Below are 21161 nucleotides of genomic sequence, written 5' to 3'. Positions count from 1 at the left end.
CAAAAATGAATTAATTTAAAAAGTTTTATATTTTCAACGATTTTTGGATGCCAAATATTTGGTCGCTCTAGGGTTTTTTAGTGTCTTGGATTTTTCTTAACCATCTCTGAAAAAAATTAAAACATACAAGTATCAAAACCTTTTAGCTTGTATCAAATCAAATATTTTAGTTTAAGAAACAATGCTTTGGATTGAATCTCACTTTTAAATACAGAGTTGCCACATGCAAGCGCGTAGAATAAAGCCGACTGCATATGTATACAGTTATTAAATTAAAACGATCAAAAACTACGCCATTCAAGAAAATTGAGCGAAACGCACTTCAATAACATTATTAAAATGTACTTCGAAAAATTGCAAAAAAAATTCAAGACGGTCCAAAGATCCATAACCAATTTAAGACCTTAAGAGCTCTTTCACACATGACAATTTTTCTCCGTACGGAAAAATACCGCACGGTTTTCATCCGTGAGCCATTCATAGTAAACTAATAAAATTAACTAAAGCTTTCACGCTGGACGGAGACGAGTTTTTTCTGTACAACAGCCGTCTCAACGACCGAGCTGTCGTCGCCGTCTTATCAGTGGCGTACGTGACTAACGCGAACGCATTCACAAAAGACGATTTTTATTCGTCTGCCGTACGTTTTTGTGGTCACTTGTACTTTAACATTTAAATATCTAAAATATAACCAAACGTAGACTATTCACAGAAAAATACGGTATGTGTGAAAACAAAGTCCGTACGGAAAAAAACCGTTACGGATTTTAACCGTACGGACGAAACCATCTCGTGTGAAAGAGGCCTAAGGCTCATTTCACACTACACGGTTTTGACCGTACGGCAAAAAACCTGACGGTATAAACTGAATCAATGGCTAATTACACATTATACGGTTTTAACCGTACGGTAAAACACGATATATGCAGGGTTCCTGTGCTTAGTATACTTTTTCAGTGGCTGATCGAACTCTGTCGGACGAATAAAATCGTATGATGTGAAAACATGCATTTCTTCACGTACGCCACTAAGCTTATCACGCCGTCCGGCTGCCGTATACCGTAGTGGCAGTAGATAGTTGCTACACGGCGCGGCGCCGACATTTTGCCGTGACCAAATAATATGAAAGCGTATATGCTCTTCTTGGCGCCTCTAAAAAAATGTTGCCGTCCGGTTTTTTTCCGTACCGTCAAAACCGTATAGTGTGAAACGAGCCTAAAAATGGAAGTTATTGAAGACAACCACAAATAACCAAATTGATCATTTATAAGTTCATAAAAAGATTATAATGCTGTGGCGGGCTCTTTAAAATTAAGTTAAATAAACATCTAATCATTTCTCTTAAAAAATATTTTTTTTTTTTCAATTCCAAAATTAAATATCGTTTTTGAAAATTAATTAAAGGTTGCCAATAATTTTTACTTGCGGTATAAAGGAACCATATGGCGAGTTTTGCATTCTAAAAAAAGTTCGAGATTTTAATCTAACACAATATTACGATGGTAGAGAAGTCGAAAAAGAGTTGGTCCCCTGATTCATTCGTCTCTCTGTCTGTTTTCGCTCCAAAAGCCCAAACAGCATTAAGCGTTTTTTTCATTTTTTAAGACAGAAAATAAAAATAGTTCCCACAAAAAATGTTTAACACAAAATCGAAAATTCAAATTTTATCAAAAATTAATTGAAAAATTGTCTTCTTTCAATATAAACAAATTTGTTTGTTTTGCTTCAGGAGAGTACCTCCATAGAACCGTTTGTTTGTTATTAAATTTTCTCAGGAACTCATGTACCGATCTCAATGATAATTTTCTGTATGTATTTATTGACTTGAATATTTGATGATCAAAGATGTCAACGTTTTTCTTTTGGATTTTTAGAAAATATTATTTATTTTTATTTTCAAAACTCGATATCTCGAAAACGGTTTTTTTTAGGAAAATTAAATGCAAAATGTATATTAATATGTTCTAAATACCTGCATACCTACAATATCTTTAAACAAAATTGAAGTTTTATGTACACAAATTGTATTTAAGAAAAACCGCTCTAACGATTTAAAAAAAAAATCTGAAAAATCAAAGTTTTATAGATAAATCAAATGGCGTTTAAATGTTCAAAGTCAAACATAACTCTCACGTATATTTTCATATATTTTTGAATTTTGAACTATAGGTAATATTTTCAAGCAGATTTTTTGGATACCGGATAAGTCGTGCATTTTTTTAGCAGAAGAGATTTCAGAAAAAATAAGGATGGATGTTTTAAACATGAGTTAAAAAAAAAATAGAAAAACATACAAATATACATTAAAAATGTTTTTGAAGTAAATCAATGTTGCGAAACAAATACTATTATGTATTTTAAAGCGGATTTAGGGTCTTTTAAAATACAAAAAATGTTTAGTTCATAATTTATAGTTAAGTTTAAGCAAACTAGTTTTAGTGTATAGATGTGTAAACTGTGTATTTACATACATACAGATGTTAAAAAATATAAAAAAGAAGATAAATTAAGTTTTGAAATTATTTTCCCGACAAGTTAGATTCTATAGTGCATTGAAATACAGGTTATAAACTTCACCCTAAAGAAACAAGTTTATAAAAAAAAACATTAATATATTTGATTATTAAATTGAATATCCGTTTCCTTAAAGCAAATAAGAGTCTTAAATCTGCATTAACATGTGAAATATTTTCAAAATATTGATTTAAAAGAATATGGCTTTTCTGTCACAGAAACAAATCAATGCCTTTCTTAAAGGTTTCAATTGTCCTGAATTCAAATTTACCCTCAGGTTTTTAAAATATGCAACTTCAAAAATGACAAAGTCATCTTAAAACGGTATTTTAAAGGCAAAACATACCCCTTAACAATAAGCTGATAAGATGATTTTGCAAACTACAAATGATTGTCTTAAAGATATCATTTAAAATCATTTTAGAATATTTCTCAATTTCTTGAAATTCTTAATAGCTATTGTTTATAGTATTGAACAATAAGTTTTGAAGTTAATTTTTAGTACTGATTACGAATCCGAACTTCAATTTTAGTTGTCTGCTCAAGGTTTTAACATTATATTTATATTTTTTTAATATGTTTTAAAAACTTGTATAATGTATTGTTGAGACAACAGATTCGTAATAGAAACAAAAATTACTTTCAACCCGTTTTGCCTTTTTGTGTTGAAACCAGTTTAAGCACAAATGGTTTAGAAAGGTTAAATCTAACAACTTTTGTTTTTTTTTTCGAAAACTTTATGAAATATTATAAATATTTCAACTAAATATTGAATAAAGGGATAATAAATTTGGAAAACCGCTACAAAATTATCTCAAAAACCTTACGTGATCGGTGATAGACTATTTTTGAAGTCGGATTTGAATTAAGACCATCAAAAACCCATTGAAAATTTGCAATATGGATGCCAAGAACCAAAGCTGGTCGACCAGTAACAATTAGAAACAAACATTAAGATTATTGAAAAAAAAAATGAAGAACCTAAAAATGATTTTGTTCAATTTTTGTCTAACAACAATACCACTGTTTGGAAATAAATGAGTTATTTTGACACATCGATCGTGTGTGCATTTTTAATAGCTTGCAAACACGTTTTATGTTTCATAAGTTTAAAAAAAAAGAAGTATAATCCCAAAAAGTGCTGTTTTGTTATCGAACAATTTGAATGTTATTATTTCGGGCATATCAACTACATGTGTTTGATCGTTTTTGATCCAGCCATGTCCACTTAACATTGCCTAATTCCACCCGTCACAAATACGATAAGTTTTAATGAAATGAAGTACTATATATTTTTGGCCAAGAATATATTCATAAGTAACTTTCTATTACCATAAGACAGCCTTGATGGTTTTTGAACGTTCTTTTCTTTAAAACTGCCACAATACTGCTTAATTGCGCGTTTCTCCTTTTATGACACTAGTCGGTCCTTATACAAACATTTACGTGTGTTTGACACAATCTGCCAGGTATGTTGTATCTTACTTGTTTTTGGGGATCTCCATAAACGGAAACATCTGTATTAAATCGAAAGTAGGTACAAGTACATATTTTGAGTAAAAGGTGATGATTGCCAGTCACAGTCATTCAAATATTAAGTAGAGCGCCTCCTCCATTCCAGCGTTGTCGCTCGTCGCTAATAATGTGATTGTGAAGCTGTCAATCAAGTTGAACATGAGCATTGGACTCTGGACAGTGCCTCTCACAGTCATCGCGTTCTTTGGGAGATTATATGTCTTAATTATTTTGTTGCATATGTATATAAAACGGTTTTATACCAAAAAGATATCTTATAAAAGAATGTATCTGGAGTTTACTATAAGACAAAGAATACTTGGATATAGATCAAAAACTAGATTATTACAAAAACAAACAATTAAGACCAGCGGATCTACCTGACAGATAGAGATACTTAGGCGCCTCCAAATGAAATCGAAACATTATAATGACTAGTCTGACACCTTTTCATGTATATCATAACAAAATAAAAGTTTTAGGCTAAATGATCATTTCTCAATTTGAATAACATTTTAACCGTTCTACTTTTGTTTCCATAAATGTATTTCGATTCTGAAAAAAAATCTTAATTCAAATTCCTTCAGAGTTAAAATTGAGAGATTGAATTGTCATCAGATAAAATCATTGAAAGTTTTCTCTAATTAGTTTTCTGAAATAGGTCATGTATTCTCTACACTATTGAAATTGTAATACTTAGCAGCCCGGCTTGGCTACTGAATCACTTAGCTCATGAGGTTAGAAATTTTAACCTCCACTCAATAAATAGATCAGAAATGCCCGAGATGTGAAAAAGTTTATAAGAAATGTCTTTATTTCAATTCCGATTGCAATGATAGTTTTTGGTGAAATTTAACTAATTAAATGTAAAAGGTAAATTTGTACTTTTAACAAAAATAGATAAGGTGGCTACCATTAAAGTGATTGCTTTCGGCAGATTGCCTCTAGAATAATGAGTATTTTTTCTTTTAGAGTTGCTGACTTTGAAAACTATGACATATTGGAAAATTTCAAACACCAATATGTCGAGTACAAATTTCTTAAGCGCTGGTATGCGTTACTTTTCGAACTCGAGATTTTAAACAAACATTACATAACAATTACGTCCGTCATTCTGTTTGTTACCCCCTACAGCCCAAATCATTGGGTCGATTCAGTTCAAACCTAGGTTGAAAGCTGATTACCGATAGACTTATGTTTCGTTTTTGTTAAAGATTAAAAATAAAAGGAGTCAAATTTGTTTGTCAAAAATAGAATATTCAAATTTTTTTGTTAACTTGGCTTTTTTCAATAAATATTTTTGTATTGCTCCAGAAGAGTACTCCCTATAGAACCTTAATTTTGTTTTTTAAAGAATAAATTAGCCAATTTCAATAGGGCCTAGTGAATTAAAACTCTCAACTATTAATGTGTGCGCGATTAATGATGTCAGGAATGGAGGGACCTACAGTTTTTTATGCCGAATCCGAACGGCACAGTTTTCATGCCAAGAATTACTTTTGAAGGATTTGTCGATTCCTCGCAAGTGACACAGCCAGGGATTGAACCCGAGATCTTTGGCGTGACAACCTTATGCACTAACCTAACCATTACGCCACGTTTACGACAAGCTTTCATACTGTTTGATTATCCAAAAAATATTTTTTTTGTTTAATTATTTCGATATTTTTAAAATGGATCATATTTGTTTTTTACGAAAATCTAATGTGAAATGTTTATTAACAAGATCTTAACAACTGCATACTAAAAATATTTTTAAAATAAAATTGAAAAACTTTATATATACAAAATTAATCTAAAAAAAACATTTTCCCGATTTTGGAAAAAAAAAATAGTTAATTAAGATTTTTTTGGGAATATTTTATTTCATGCGTTAAAATTTTTGAAGACAAATTTATTTTGTAGGTACATTTTAAAATATAAGTTTTAATTGTAAACAGAGTCTTTGAATACAGAAGAAAGTTTGTATCTCGTTATATATTTTTTTAATGAGTTTTAAAATTTAGAAAGAAAACGTTTTTTTAGGATGGACTAAACTTATGGTCCATTCAAAAAAGGAAAAAGGTTTTGTGTTGAGCATACTTTAATTTGGTTTAATAACTTAGTGTATTGTCATTCCAATCAGACAGACTTCGGTACTGGTAAGACTTGTGCCCAACATTTTGGTGTCTGAAACTTTCCAAAATATTGATAAATTTTGAGGTCTGAAACTAAAATCAAAGGAAAAAAATAAAAGCGCAGATCTTGAGCTCCACCTGCAATACAATACCTATTGAATCGTGTTTCCTTGGTAAGTAGAAGTATTCATGGCAAAATTTAAAACAGAAAATAGCAATAACAAATTGATGAAAAAAAGACAGGTTTAAGTAAAAATAGAGTAGTAACCGTGGCATGATGGTAAGTGCGTTAGACTATCATGCGAGAGGTATTGGGTTCGATCCCTGCCTGTGCCACCTAAAGTTTATATTCACGGGTACTACCTCTTGGAGGAATTGACAAATTCTCCAAGAGTAATTCTTGTCATGAAAAAGTGCTTTCTTAAATTAGCCGTTCGGATTCGGCATATAAACTGTAGGTCCCCTCCATACCTGCAATTACTCGCACACAGGAATAGTTGAGAGTTGTAAGTCACTAGGCCCTGGTTCTCTACGGACTGTTGCACCACCTAGTTTTTTTTTTAGCTTTTCAGTAAAAATATTTAAGTGAGAATGGGGTTTCTGATTTAAAAATGTAGTAATGGCCTTTACACATCCTATCGTTCGAGAGTTCTGTACATAAAATTGGGCTGTTACAATTCTTTGAGTGCATAAGTGTCGAAAATGTCATTTATACACTTTCACACGTCAATACCAATGATAAATCATCAAGCAAAATTTAAAAAATGAAAGTGACACATTACAAAAATTAAAATATATAAACAAATGAATATAAAAATAAATAAAATGTAGATACATATATAAAAATAATATAAAACAGAAATGCAATTTTTACAACGTTCTATCCGTTTATTTATGCACTTCAAGAAGTCTAGGCAAAATTTATTCCGATTATGTCTTTTCGACAGCTGTCAACCGATTTATACTGAGTTTCCAAGATCCAAGGGGCCATAAAGTTCATACAGTTTATTTTTTTAAAGATTTAATCTACAGATTTAGTAGTATTTGTTTGTCTGCCAAAAACACAAAATTTCTAATTTGGAAAAACTTTAGTAATGCTTTAAAATATTCTCATAAGATCAATATTAAGGTTCTTTAGAAAAAAACCTTGAACAAAAAATCGCCTCATAAATTCCTCCTTCATTATATTAGTAATCACCTTTCGAATCGTTCAATACAATTTGTATTGAATGGATTCAAGTCTAAAAACCACAAAATAAATGCTGGTGTGCCCCAGGGTTCTGTTCTATCTCCAAAAGTCTTTCTCATTTTTATTAATGATCTCCTGTCTGCAACTTCTAATCCAATACATTGTTTCGCTGACGATAGTACTTTTAACTTTTTATATTCGTTTTCAGATTCACATCCTTCTTCTTCGGATGTGGAACTGCAACGACAAAGTATTATAGGCTCATTAAATTCCGACCTAAACAGCATTGAACAATGGGGAATAAGAAACCGCGTGGAATTTGAGGCTTCGAAAACCAAATGCTGTCTTGTATCATTAAAGCGAAATATACCCCTCTTGCCATTATCCATAAATGGCGCTTGCATCAATCTATAATTGAAATAGATAGTGTACTTTTCATATCTATTCTTCATATTTTTTGTATTTGTGGGAATATTTCAACTTATACAAACTCTTACCACACATTTCTTAGAACAATGTTGAATTTTAAATATAAAGTGTGTCCCAAAATTAACGCAAGATTTGAATTAAATAGAAAACGCCGTTTTTAGTCTTTTGATAGTTCTATTTTTATTGACTCGTAAAGTACATAGGATAGGGTTATGTATGGAATAACACATCGGACAAATGGCCTCCACGGCTTTGCATGCACATGCGCACTCTTTTGTTGAAATTTTCCATGACCATTCTGCATAAATGTGGCTGAATTTCGTTGATGCAGCGTTGAATCTCCTTCTTTAATGCCCGGGTGGTTGTGGGCTTGTTGACATAGACTTGTGATTTCAAATAACCCCATAAAAAGAAGTCTAATGGTGTTCAATCACACGATCTAGGAGGCCAATTTTGATCACCGAAACGAGAGAGTACACGACCTGGAAATGTCTCATGCAGTAATTGAATTGTGTCACGGGCTGTATGACATGTGGCACCGTCTTGTTGAAACCACATATTGGACACATCAATATCATCCAATTTTGGCAGAAAGAACTGTGTAATCATGTCGCGATATTGAGCACCAGTAACCGTCACTGCTTGACCAGCATCATTTTCAAAAAAATATGGCCCAATTATACCTCCAGCCCAAAATCCACACCATACGGTCACGCGTTGTGGATGCATTTGTTTTTCGACAATCACATGTGGGTTCTCCCAACCTTAAATACTGAAATTTTGGCGATTGACAAAGCCATCAAGATGAAAATGTGCTTCATCGCTTAGGATGATTTTGCTCGAAAAATCAGGGTCCATTTGTTGATGTTCAATAATCCATTCAACGAACTCTCTTCTCTGTCCATGGTCATTAGGCTTCAATTGTTGTGTTAATTGAATTTTGTAAGCATGAAGACACAGATCTTTGGTGAGTATACGCTGTAGAGAGGTTCTTGAAATTTGCAATTATTGTCCACGACGTCGTCACGCAATGCTTCGACATTCACATTTGAACGGCTTGTTTTTGGACGACCAGTGTGTTTGGCGTCTCCAACGGATCCAGTCTCCATGAATTTTTCAATTAATCTCTTCACAGTTGACGAAGTTAAAACTCTATTCCGACCATATTTTGTATGAAATTTTCGAACTGCAGCCGCCAAGCTTTCACTATTTTTGAAATATTCTTTAATAATGAAGACATGTTGTTCTATCGTGTAACGCTCCATTTTTAATAACCCTATACTGTTAGCTGTCAAATTGCTTTTTTTTTCAGAGTTGCCATCACTTCACTGCACAAATGGCGGCAAATTCAAATCTTGCATTAATTTGGGACACCCTTTATTTGTATTTGTTAAACAAAAAAGCAGTAAACTTTTTTTTATTGGTTAACAAAAATGATTTTTTCTTTGACCTTATTTCATTTTGCTTTTTTTTAAATTCCTGTCGGGCACAATTTCTAGCATTTCTGCATGAAACACACCCAAAACACCTCTTAAGTATTGTATGTTAGCTCTTTAATTGGGCATATTTAGAAAACTGTTACATTCTTGGAATTTTTTCATATGTAGAAAGTCGTTGAAATTAAATAGTTAGACCATGCGTTGCTGGAAAAAAGTGTTATAAAAGAATGTAATACCAAAAATTTCACTTAAGCCCTTAAAATAGTAAATATAAAACTCAGATGTATTAACATTATGTTCTTTTAATTTTGTCAGCCTCCTTTACAAAACATTAAAGAATATTTTTAAGCGGTGCTCAAAAACTTTTTATTTAAAGTGTGTGACACCTGCTATCAGCCCCCCCCCCCCAACATACAAAAGTCTGGATACGCCCTTGCTAATATTAAATTTTTGGCCATAATATTAAAGTATATGCGTTTTATTTCCTCTTGAAAACCACAGTCTCTTTAATTGTGTATAAAAGTAATTTATTTCATTTTCTACGTAGGCATTCCGTAAACAATATTAGGTCTTAAGTTCAATATGCTTTTGTCATTCCATAACACATTGATTTTGTCAATAATATTCTATCATCATTAGATTTATATTCTTTGAAAAATCATAATAGAACGTTGGAGGTCATAAAAGAATTTAGAGCATAGCATTAGTACTCGTACACATTTTTCTTGGACGTGCTTTTGCAATTACAATGAATCGATATTGTTATTTTGTGAAGGCTTTTTTTCTTAAATATAGAGGAAGAACTTTATTTTGTTCAGTTTTTTTTAACTTCACAATACTTAATGCTAAATCAAAATGTACATTTGTCATTTGAGAATCCAACGTTCTTTATTTTGACAACTTTGAATGAGTTATTGAATAAGACATAACCATTATTATTAATCATTATTAATCTTAATCCAAACATAAAAAGAAAAAAGCGGTTCTGTTCTTTACAGATTGAATATTATGTCAACTTTTATTGTTAATACAAATGTATACTTCTTAGAATTTTGTGCAACTTAAGTACCAACTCGTACTTTTCCTTATTATACCAATAAACAATTCCAAAGATACAAAAAAGATATAGAACAATTAATTTTGTTAAGGTTGATAATCTTAAATGTGAAAATCTCGTTCTTCTTGTCGTTTATCTTATTCATCAGAAATTAACGATCCGTTTCAAATTTTAGTAATTCTTGAAATTCTTGTTTTTTTTTCGCACTACAATTTATTTCAAAAGAATTAAAACTTTTCTTAATTTCTTAAAAATTGAATTGAAATTGAAAATTGAAACTCAAAAAAATTCATTAAATGCAAACTTGATTGTACATAATTCAATTAATCAAAATCAAGAAATTAAGATTTGAAAAAAAATGTTTACTCTATTTTGTAGAAGCATTATTTTTTTTATGTTTTACATGCCCACTTTGGAGACATCCAATCGACCGTAATTGATTAACAATTCAACTTTTATAATGTTGAATCCGGATCTAATAGCGATTTGCATTGGTAATATTAAATCTGGTAAAAATAGGCCGAAAACAAAACAGAGCTTATTTGCGGAAATGTTTGCATATTATAACAAGAACGCTGACAAAATTATATAAAAGAAAAACACTTTCACAAAAGCTTACAATTGGTTCACAGTGCAATTGGTAAATATTGATGAAAAGGCAAACAATGTATTGAAAATATAGATACTTTTTTTCTTCGGTAGAAAATGGTGCATTATTAAACTCTTGTAATTCGAATTTTCAAGAAAATGATATATTTTCTAATTATTTTCCCGTATATACAATAAAAAAATAAAATATTAAGCTTAGGAATTCTATTTAAATACCTTAGATCTTAGGTTAGCCATACACGAGCGAGCTGTTGGGCTCGGAGCCAATTGCGCTAGCTTTGGTATTGCAGCCAAGAGGTAAACAACCCATAGAATATTTAGTTAATGAACATTTTAATTGAAATGCTTTAATTTGAGCAATAACTGACTGCTGATGCTGATGAGAATTTCACCTCATTTTTGTTTACGGAACTGCGAAAAGTAAGTGCCGTGAACTAACGCCAAATTTAACTTTGTAAAGTGTAATAAAGCCAATTTCCAGCCGTTGGTATTATTACAGTTAAACAAAGTGAAATAAAGCCAATTTAGTTTTATTTTTCACTTTCAACAGTACATTACATACATTTTTTGGGTTAAAGAATAAATAATAAGGCCGTCGAGTGACAATGTTATTTAATTTTATATTCAATTTAAAATCATACAGTTTTTAGTTTTTCTCAAGTAATTGTTACGTATTGACTTGTAGCAAAATTTACTTTTAATTCAAACAAATAATAAAAAGGAGAGTAGTTGTGACTTTTAGATTAGTCGAAACAAAATTACTTTAATTACTTTTACTGGAAAATGAAAATTGCTTAATTTAAGTTTATTTACAAAATCCGAAGAAAAACATGACTCTTAGTAGACACAAAAATACAACAAAAAAGGTAGTTTAAAAATTTTCATCTATGATTCTTCTTCTATAGATCAACGCCTCGGTGCTATATTTTTGGATAAGCAACCAATCTTCTCCATTAAGGTCAAGGGTGGATCCAGACTTTTCATCAGGGGGGGGGGGTCACGCACTTAGATGAGTTTTTACTCTTCACTTAAAAATGTTCTTTAATGTTTTGTAAAGGAGGCTAACAAAATTTTAATAACATAATGTGTACGAGTATATTAACCTAACCTTTACACATTTTAATTTATAAAATGATAACTTTACTTATCAAATTATTTTAGAACACTGTTATTCAGCAAAGTATGGTCTAACTATTTAATTTGTATGACTCCCTACATATGAATGCATTCCCAGAATCCAAAAGTTTTCTAAATATGCCATATTTAAGAGCTAAAACACAATAGTTTAGTTTTTTTTTGCTGCATTTCATGCAGAAATGTAAGAAATTATTTTGATACATAGCTTTTTTTCAAAAAATAAAATATACGTCTGTTGTATCCATTTCTATTTTTGCTAAGAACGCTAAAAAATTAAAAAATCCAGAAAGTGAGAAGGATCTGATATGAAGAAATGCCGGGATTTTTTGACGAAGTTTTTCGAACTCTGTTTTCGGGAGTCTATTATTACTATCGCTATCTGTCTGCTTACTCGTATTTTGATCTTAAAGGAGTCAACAAAACCTAAACATTTTAGAGAGAAAAATGTTTGGTGCTGGAAATTTAAATTATGGTGCTTTTGAGTACCTGCATAATTTCTCTAAAAAAATAAATTAAAACAAATTAAGGTAAACAAATAAGTTGGGAAGAAACGTTTGTGTGGCACTCACAAGTTACAAGACTCAGAATCTCTTTTCACTTCAAATCGCAAGAAATTCAAAGCTTGTATATCAATAGATATGACCCGTTTATTATGTTTTTCAATTAGCCATTAGTTTAACAAAAGTGTCACTTTTGCTGTTTTTGGAACATTTATATTATCGAAATTCGTCTTTAAATATAAGTTCTAGAGAATCCAAAAATTGACTTCAAAGTAGATTTATTTAATTTTTTAAAATCTTTTAAGATCTTTTGTATTCAACAGAAAACCAATTTAGAAATAAATAAAATCCACGACATGGTCTCTAGAACTTACTAGTTTCTTCCAAAAAGTCCCTGCAAAATAAGTTTTTTGCCAAAAATTTAAATGCCATTTTATTTTTCAAAAAATTTAGATTAACTAATTTTTTTTCGAAAATTATTTTAAATTTCAAATTTTGTCTTAAAAATAGATTTGGTAAGCACTAAATAAAGAGCTTATACATGTACATTTTACATTTAAATTTCGTCAAACAAAATAAATATTTTTCTTAAAATAAAAACAAATACATTTTTGATCATAAAAAATCATCATCAATTCGATCATTTGATCATCAAAAAGAGCTTGCACAGAAAGTGAAGATTATTGAAATCGGTCCATTAGTTCTTGGGAAAATTTAAAAACAAAATTAAGATTTTTGAGGGGTACACTTCTGGAGTAATACCAAAATATGTTTTTCTTGTGGAAGAAGCGAAATTAAGAACACAAAATTTAGAGAAAGTTTTAAAAAATCACATGTCTTAACCAAAAAATTTGTATGGGGATTGCTGTTATTTTTCGTATTACGCTAATCGGCTGAAAACCTTATTTATTTATTTATTTATTCAGCTTAATACAAGCTAATTGATGCTCTCTTATTCAAGGTTTCTTCTTAAGAACCTAAATATTTGCTGTTTTTCTTAGAATCAATTTTAATGAAAATAATTTAAAGCATTACTAAAGTTTTTTTTCAAATTCTAAATTGAGTGAAAAGAAAAATTTTAGTTGCTTATGACAGTAAACCACTTTTTGGTGAATGTCGTTAAATTACTAATAAATCTTTAGATGAAATCTTTACTTACATCTCATATGACCCCCCCCCCCGGATCGTCATTTGGTCAAAAGTTGATGAATTTGTGCTGCGTTTTTGGGAAAGGCTGAATTTTCGATTCATATTATGTTCTTGGTCCAGTCCTTAGTTAAAAGTAGTACTTTTAGTAACAAAGTTTAAGGAAGTAAAATACAAATGTTGTTTTGATACACAAAAAATAAATAATTTATAATATAATGGGGGTCATATCCATTAACGCAATGCGATTAGTTTTGAATTGAAGGGAATTCCTACGAAAAAGCAAACAAATTATTTCCCAGTGGGGGGTCATGACTCCTATGACCCCCCCCCTGGATCCGCCATTGATTAAGGTAACCTACTATTTTATTGTCGCTCCTTTAATATTGGACTTACACCGATGGGGTGGATAGTGTTTTAGTTCACTCCCATATTGCATAAGGAGCAAATATTAACCAAATCGTTTTGGTGTGGCATACAATTAAAGTTAAGGAGTTCACCTCTTACCTAAAAAATAGTTCCAATAGTTTTTCTTGAAAAATCGAGCCTAAAGTAATTATGTGCATTTAAATTATAGTTAAGTTTCGAATAAATGTCCCTTTCCGTAGATGTTCTCGCCTTTTCTATGAATGTGTTCCTTCATTCAGTTTAAGAAAAATTCCACAATTTGCAGAAAGATCAATCCAATCCTTAAAGAATCCAGCTTTTCGACGCATCACACTTCTCAACATAATATTTGGCAATCGGTTTCGGTTCATATACCTGTATCAAATAGTCTGCGCTCACCTTCAATGTTGATACAAAGAGTGTTGAAAGCCCTGTTTCCAAATGATACATATACTTAGGCGTACTTAGAGGGAGGAGAAATACTTTTCTAAGGAAGAATCGAAGCGGATTTTCAACAATTTCGTATATCCGAACACCCCAAATCTGTTCTCCATAAAACAGAACTGCTTTTGCAGTTGCGTTAAAAACTTCATATTTGGCGCTTGTTGATATGTTGTTATTATTGAACATTTCTTCCATTTCGAGCAAATAGCCGTTCTAGCAGCATCAGCCTTGGCTTTGAGGTGTTTGTCCATATTTTTTTTTAATTTATTAATATCATATTCTCCTAACAATTTTTAGATATCTTGTTTCTAATTTAATAATATATGTATTTTGTACAATTAATTAGAGAGAATAGGTTGTAGATTGTGAGGTGGACAGATTATAAATAACGTATATGATAAAAGAACAGAAACAGAGAAAAAAGTTTTTTATGAAATGATCACTATGATTGATTTGAACTGCATAAACAAAATTTTAATTATTATATACGGAAATAAATAAAGGGAATAAATATTATCAAATGACGTAGTTTAACAAAGATTCAATGTTATAAGTATCGAAATTAAGGAGCCATAATTTAACTGATTTTAAGAACTGTGGACGGTTTCTAATGCTTCGTAATTCAGCTGGAAGACTGTTGTATAATTTTCGAGACACAATAGTGTAAGAATTCCTAAAAAGTGTAGTTCGAAAAATTTTTAATCGTACCGAGTTAGAATTTCTCATATTATACGTATCACTCATAGGGCTTTCCAAATAACCACTCCTCATAAAAAATATTTTCAAAACCTTAAAATAAAACAAGTGTCTTACTGGTAGAATACCTGTTTGTCTAAATAAATGTGCAGAGTGAGTGAGGCGGGCAGCGTTGCATATTTTTCTTAGGACACTTTTTTGAAGAACTGTTAATTGTTGGATTTTGTTTAAGTATGCACCTCCCCAACAACTGATACCATATTGTAACTTCGAGTGGAAAATACCATAGTAAACCTTTTTTAACGTGGAGAATGAACAATATTTACCGATAAAAGCATCTTATAATAAAGAAGATATTGCTTTAAATCCATAATGTGCTCAGTTCATTTTAAATGTTGGTCAATTTTGACACCTAAATACTTAAAATCTTTCACTTTTTCTATATTGAAGCATGTACTGCAGCAGTTTGCTTCAGAATTGAAGGTATTTATTAAATGAGATACTAGACATTTGCTATTGAAGAGTTTAAAACTAGAACAAGACGGAGCATGGAACAATAATTTTATGTCATTTAGTCCATTGCTGAACATCATAAGTTTGGATTTGTTACTGACTAAAAGTTTATGGTCCGCAAACCATAGCCTTAATAAATGTACATCATGGTTTATATCCGAAACCAAATTTAATGGACTAAGTGAGTTGTATCCAATTGCTATATCATAAGCAAATGCGTTAACTTTCCCAAAAAATGGCAGATTGAAGATGGAATTTATATAAACCAAGAAAAGAATAGGCCCAAAAACAGACCCTTGTGGGACACCCAAGTTAATATCCATGGAATCACATAGAACATTACCTACTTTGACTATCTGAGACCTTTTACACAGGTAGGATTCAAACCAATTGTAGATGAATCCTCGGAAACCAACATCATGCAATTTTTTCATTCAAATTAAACGTGAGAGTCATTCCCAGATAAACATAACTTTTAACAGTATGGTTTGCCATAAATACAAAGCAAATTTGCATACACTCAACTTTGCACCTTACACAATCTTTATAGTGTACCCAAGCAGGGGTGTTTTAATTTTATTATTTCTCAAAATAATTGGACCTTAATTCACTTTGTCAAAGTGCAATATGACTAACAGCTGAAAATTTGTGTCATTTCAATTTTGCAAAGTGTAATAAGGAAATTTTTGAAAGTTGGTCTTATTTCACTTTACTTGGCTTATTTCACGGTACCCGAAAAGTATGCAGTCAATTTAAATTGTAAGTGTTTTTAATTTTTTGTAGTAATTCTTGTTAATTTGTATTTGATTATAGACTCAAACCCCAAAATACACCATTTACTAAATTTTTGATTTGAAAATTACTTTTAAATGTTATTATCTATCTACATGCATTTGTTTATTGTGTTGTACTTCACCCAGCAAAATATGTCTACATTTCAAAAGTTTAAAGTTTTTTTTTTAATTAATAAAATAATAGATCCTGTAGATACTTATGAATTTAATATGTAAATAAAATAATAAATAGAAAGTTATTTCATTAGAAAAAGCACTATACGTACTTTGGCGTTTTGACATAACGAATTGTTATACTTCTTGACATTAACGATTTTTGTCTACGTAATAAATATTTTTAATAAATTTTGATATTTCAACTTACAGATTTACACATTATCGGTTATACTTCTTCCATTTCGAGTAATTGGAACTGTCCTCTCACTACTGACAGCATGGGTGTTTGCCTATATAACACTTTATGGATTATCATTGGACGATCTTAGAAATAAACCACTAACAGGTTGGAGAAGGTGAGATTTTACTTTATAAACATTGTGAAAAATTAACTGTAGTTAATATTGTACTTTTAAAATTGATCGCATTACACAACTTATTATTTTTGTTCCGATCTAGTTTATTCTTAACAATCAATGGCTAATTATAATTTGCGCACCATAATTAAGCTATTGAGTTGTGATCAAACTGGCCTTCGAGTGTGGCCTATTAATGCACAAAGTTTAATGTGTAATAATTCAAAGGCTGACGTGGTTTGCGTATCTGAAACTAGGCTTAATGTTTCGCTAAACGACCAGTTATGCTCATTAGGGGGTATAAATTTTATCGTTTAGGAAAGGTGCGTTGCAGAGGTGGGGCGTTGCTATGTATGTGAGGGAAGGGTTAAAATGCAAATTTAGGGTCTCTTCTGTAGAGGATAGTAAAATTGAGTATATTTTTGTTGAGTTAACTAATGACAGTGGAAAGCTTCTTATAGGTACCATATGCAGACTAAACAGAAACATTAGTATCTCTCCACTTATTTCTACCTTAGAACAAATTTCAGTTTCATATCCTAATATTATTCTATGTGGAGATTTCAATTGCAACCTTTTTGATGAAAATAACTTTCTGAACGAATTTCTCTCTCTTAATCTTTATTTCGTAAACACATGTACTGCCACCCATTTTTCAAATTCTGACCCCACTCTGTTGGATTTATTTCTTGTGACCGATCAAAGCAAAGAGATTCTTAACGCTCAGTTGTCTGCGGTAGCTTTTTCAAAGCATGATTTGAATTTTTTTAACTTTCGACTTTCAAGTAGAGATTCATATTCGTTCCATCGAATACCGTGATTTCAAACAAATCAACTATGCTTCACTTGAAATGGATTTAGAAGCATAAACTGAATTAATATCTTGGAAATCCGATCCCCCAGCGAGCAAGTAGATTTTCTGAATAGCAGGGTGAATAGATTATTTGAGGGCCATGTACCCTTAAAAACCAAAATCTGCGGTCCTCACAACAAACCATGGTTCACAAATGACATAAGTTCTTTGATGTGATAGCGTGACCTAGATTATAGACGGTGGAAACTCTTTCGTCTTGACAGCTTTCACCAAAAATTTACCTCTTTGCGCAACAAAACTGTTTAAAAAATTCGTAAGGCAAAATCCGCTTTGTATGTAACTTGCATCAACGCGTCTCTAGGAAGTAAGCAAATTTGGAAAAATTTAAAGAATATCGGTGTTGGAAAAGTATCTTGTGATTTGGCTGAAGACATAGACATCAACGTTCTCAACAAATCTTTCGTTTCTAACCCAATTATTAACCACCAATCGTTGATCCCCTACAATATTTTGAAGAGATTTTTTCATCGCATACCTCAAACTCAAATTCAACTATGTTTTCTGCAATAACTGCGGAGGATGTTGTAGAAGCACTCCTCTCTAATAAGTCCTATGCTATAGGCCTTGATAATATGCACCCTTCGTTTTTGAAAATTATTTTACCAACGCTCTTGCCCGTTATTACCCATATTTTAATTTCCATCTTGATACAAAATGAATTCCCAACACAATGAGGGAACACAAAAGGGCAAAAGTTTTACCCATTCCAAAAACTTTAAAAGGAGAGGAATTTAGACCAATCTCAATTTTGCCATTTTTATCAAAAGTTTTTTAGAAAATTATACAAAAACAAATGAATGAGTTTCTTAATCTGTTCAGTCTATTAATCCCCAAGCAATCAGGCTTTCGAAAAAAAAAAAACTATAGACAAGGATAATGTCACATTTTTAATACTCCTCGATTTCTCGAAAGCGTTTGACATGGTAAATCACACGGTTCTTTGCGAAAAACTCTTACGTCATTTTAACTTTTCTTCCTCCGCAGTCAGGATCTTATCTTCATACCTTACTGATCAGAACTCTTTCCAACTTCCTACCTGTCGTTAGGGGTGTTCCACAAGGTTGATTCTTGGCGGTTGTTGTTTTCAATCTTAGGTTTAGGTTTAAAAATTCATTTATTTCTTATAATAAGTTTAGATACATCAAGTTTAATAAGACTTAAATGTAAATAAAAAAATTTGAAATAAGTAGTGGCATTATTGTTAGAAAATAAAACAGTATTAAATGCCACTTCGGTAATTAACAAAAAATCAAATAAATAAATTGGGTGGGGTGACCCTTAATTTTAAACTTCAAATATAAATATAAATATGTACAATTGGAAAATAAATCAAAGAGAATCACAATTAAAAAAATAATAAAGCAAAGTCCCAAAAATCTTAATTAAGGAATTACAAAAAGAACGACCAGATACAAAAATTTCAACAAATTAGAAAACCAATTCCCAAAAATTCACCAGAAATTAAAAGGAAAATACAAAAAACATTAAGTTTATGAAAACATAATTTTTTCCAAATCACCGAAATCAGATTCAAACAACCAACTCTTAAGATGTTTCATAAAAAGATTTGGTAAAATAAGTGACCTTAACATACAAGGTAGTTTATTAAATAATCTAGAAGAAGCAACAGTATAAAAATTTCGAAAAGTAGTAGTCCGGAAGTTAGGAATAGATACAAGATATTGCAAGTTGTTTCGTAGGTTATGACTGTCTAAAATTCTAAAATTTAGATTTCCTGAGCGCAAAAAAAAGTTTTTATGACTTTGAAACAATAGAGGTGACGAATTGGAAGAATTTTTAGTTTCACAAATAATAGAAAACTGTGATGCAGTCGCCGTTTTCTGCTTATTATTCTAATAACATACTTTTGGTGAGTAAGAATTGGTTTAACTTTGCAAAAGTGCGTTCCACCCCAACAGGCAATTCCATATTGTAGTTTAGAGTGGAAAATCCCATAATACATTTTTTTAAGAATTTCGGGTGAGCAAACTTTTTGGAGAAAGAAGAAGTGCCTGAGTGTAGTACGAAAATATTTTTGTAAATTCTCAGTTTGATTACTAAAGGTCATCTTTGAGTCGATTAGCAGTCCTAGATATTGAAAAACATCCACTTTTTCAATTTGAAAACAAAGATCACTACAAAATAGGTGGTCACAGTAAGTGATCGTGCTTGTTTCAAAAGAGCAAGAGCAACTATGTAGTTTAAACTTTTTGCACTCAGGCTCATGAAAAAAGATTTCCGGTTCGAAAACATTCTGAGAAGAAAGGCTGAAGAACATAATTTTCGTCTTAGAGCTTATTAATAATTTATGTTCAGCAAACCACGACCTAAAAAGATTCAAATCCCAATTTATACCAGCAACAAGACCAAGGGGACTATCAGCACCATAGGCACAACCAACATCATCTGCAAAAGCGGTAATTTTCGACTTGAATGGTAATTTAAATAAAAGTTAATGTAAATTAAGAACAATATTGGACCAAGCACAGAGCCTTGTGGTACTCCAATATTAAGAAATTTGAATCCACTTCTAGTATTGTTAATTTTTACTCGTAATGATCTATTAACAAGGTAGGATCCAAACCAATCTCTCATAAAACTTCGAATACCAGCATTTTCCAATTTAGACAACATGATATCATGATCAACCATGTCAAAAGCTTTAGTGATATCGACAAACAAGCCAGCTGAACACTTTTTACTATCTAGGTTAAAGAAAATCTCGGAGCAAAATTTTAGAAGAGCGTCTTCCGTGCATTTACCTTTCTGAAACCCAAATTGCAGGGAACTAAAGAAGTTGTTTTTATTTAAGAAATCAATTAATCTGTTCTTGATACTTTTTTCAAAAATCTTACTTACAGAAGATAGAATTGAAATTGGTCTATAATTTTTCACTTCTTTCGCTGACCCTTTTTTAAAAATAGGAACAATGTCTGCACACTTCAACGCATTCGGAAATTTTCCTGAAAAGATGCTTTGGTTAAATAAATAAGCCAAAACATCAACTAAGTAACAAGCTATAGTTTTAAGCATATTGTTTGAGATACCATCAGCTCCACAAGTCTTCGAATTTTTGAGCGAACCAATACTTCTCAAAAGTTCAAATGCAGTTATAGGTTCGAAAAAAAATGTGTTTTGGTTCAAAGGATCACCACAAATACTGGAAGAGCTACAGATTGCACAGGTGGGACAAAAAGAAGATTGCAAGGAAACTGAAACATTGGCAAAGTAATCAATGAATTTATTAGCAATAGCTAAAGTCTTATTAATAGACATTTCATCTTCATCA

At 31.2% G+C, this 21161-nt stretch overlaps 1 protein-coding gene across 1 annotated transcript in view; it reads left to right on the top strand.

Moving 5' to 3' along the window:
* LOC129945937 (lysophosphatidylcholine acyltransferase) overlaps window positions 1-21161 on the top strand; it is a 71125-nt gene that overhangs the window by 33792 nt on the left and 16172 nt on the right. The window contains exon 3 of the mRNA XM_056055919.1: window positions 16853-16998. Coding sequence (XP_055911894.1) covers window positions 16853-16998 — 146 coding nt within the window. The remainder of the gene's footprint in view (window positions 1-16852; window positions 16999-21161) is intronic.

This window comes from Eupeodes corollae, chromosome 2 (assembly GCF_945859685.1).
Source record: "Eupeodes corollae chromosome 2, idEupCoro1.1, whole genome shotgun sequence".
Taxonomy (NCBI): domain Eukaryota; kingdom Metazoa; phylum Arthropoda; class Insecta; order Diptera; family Syrphidae; genus Eupeodes; species Eupeodes corollae.
The sequence above is the reverse complement of the archived record's forward strand: the minus strand, read 5'-3'. Positions and strand labels throughout refer to the sequence as shown.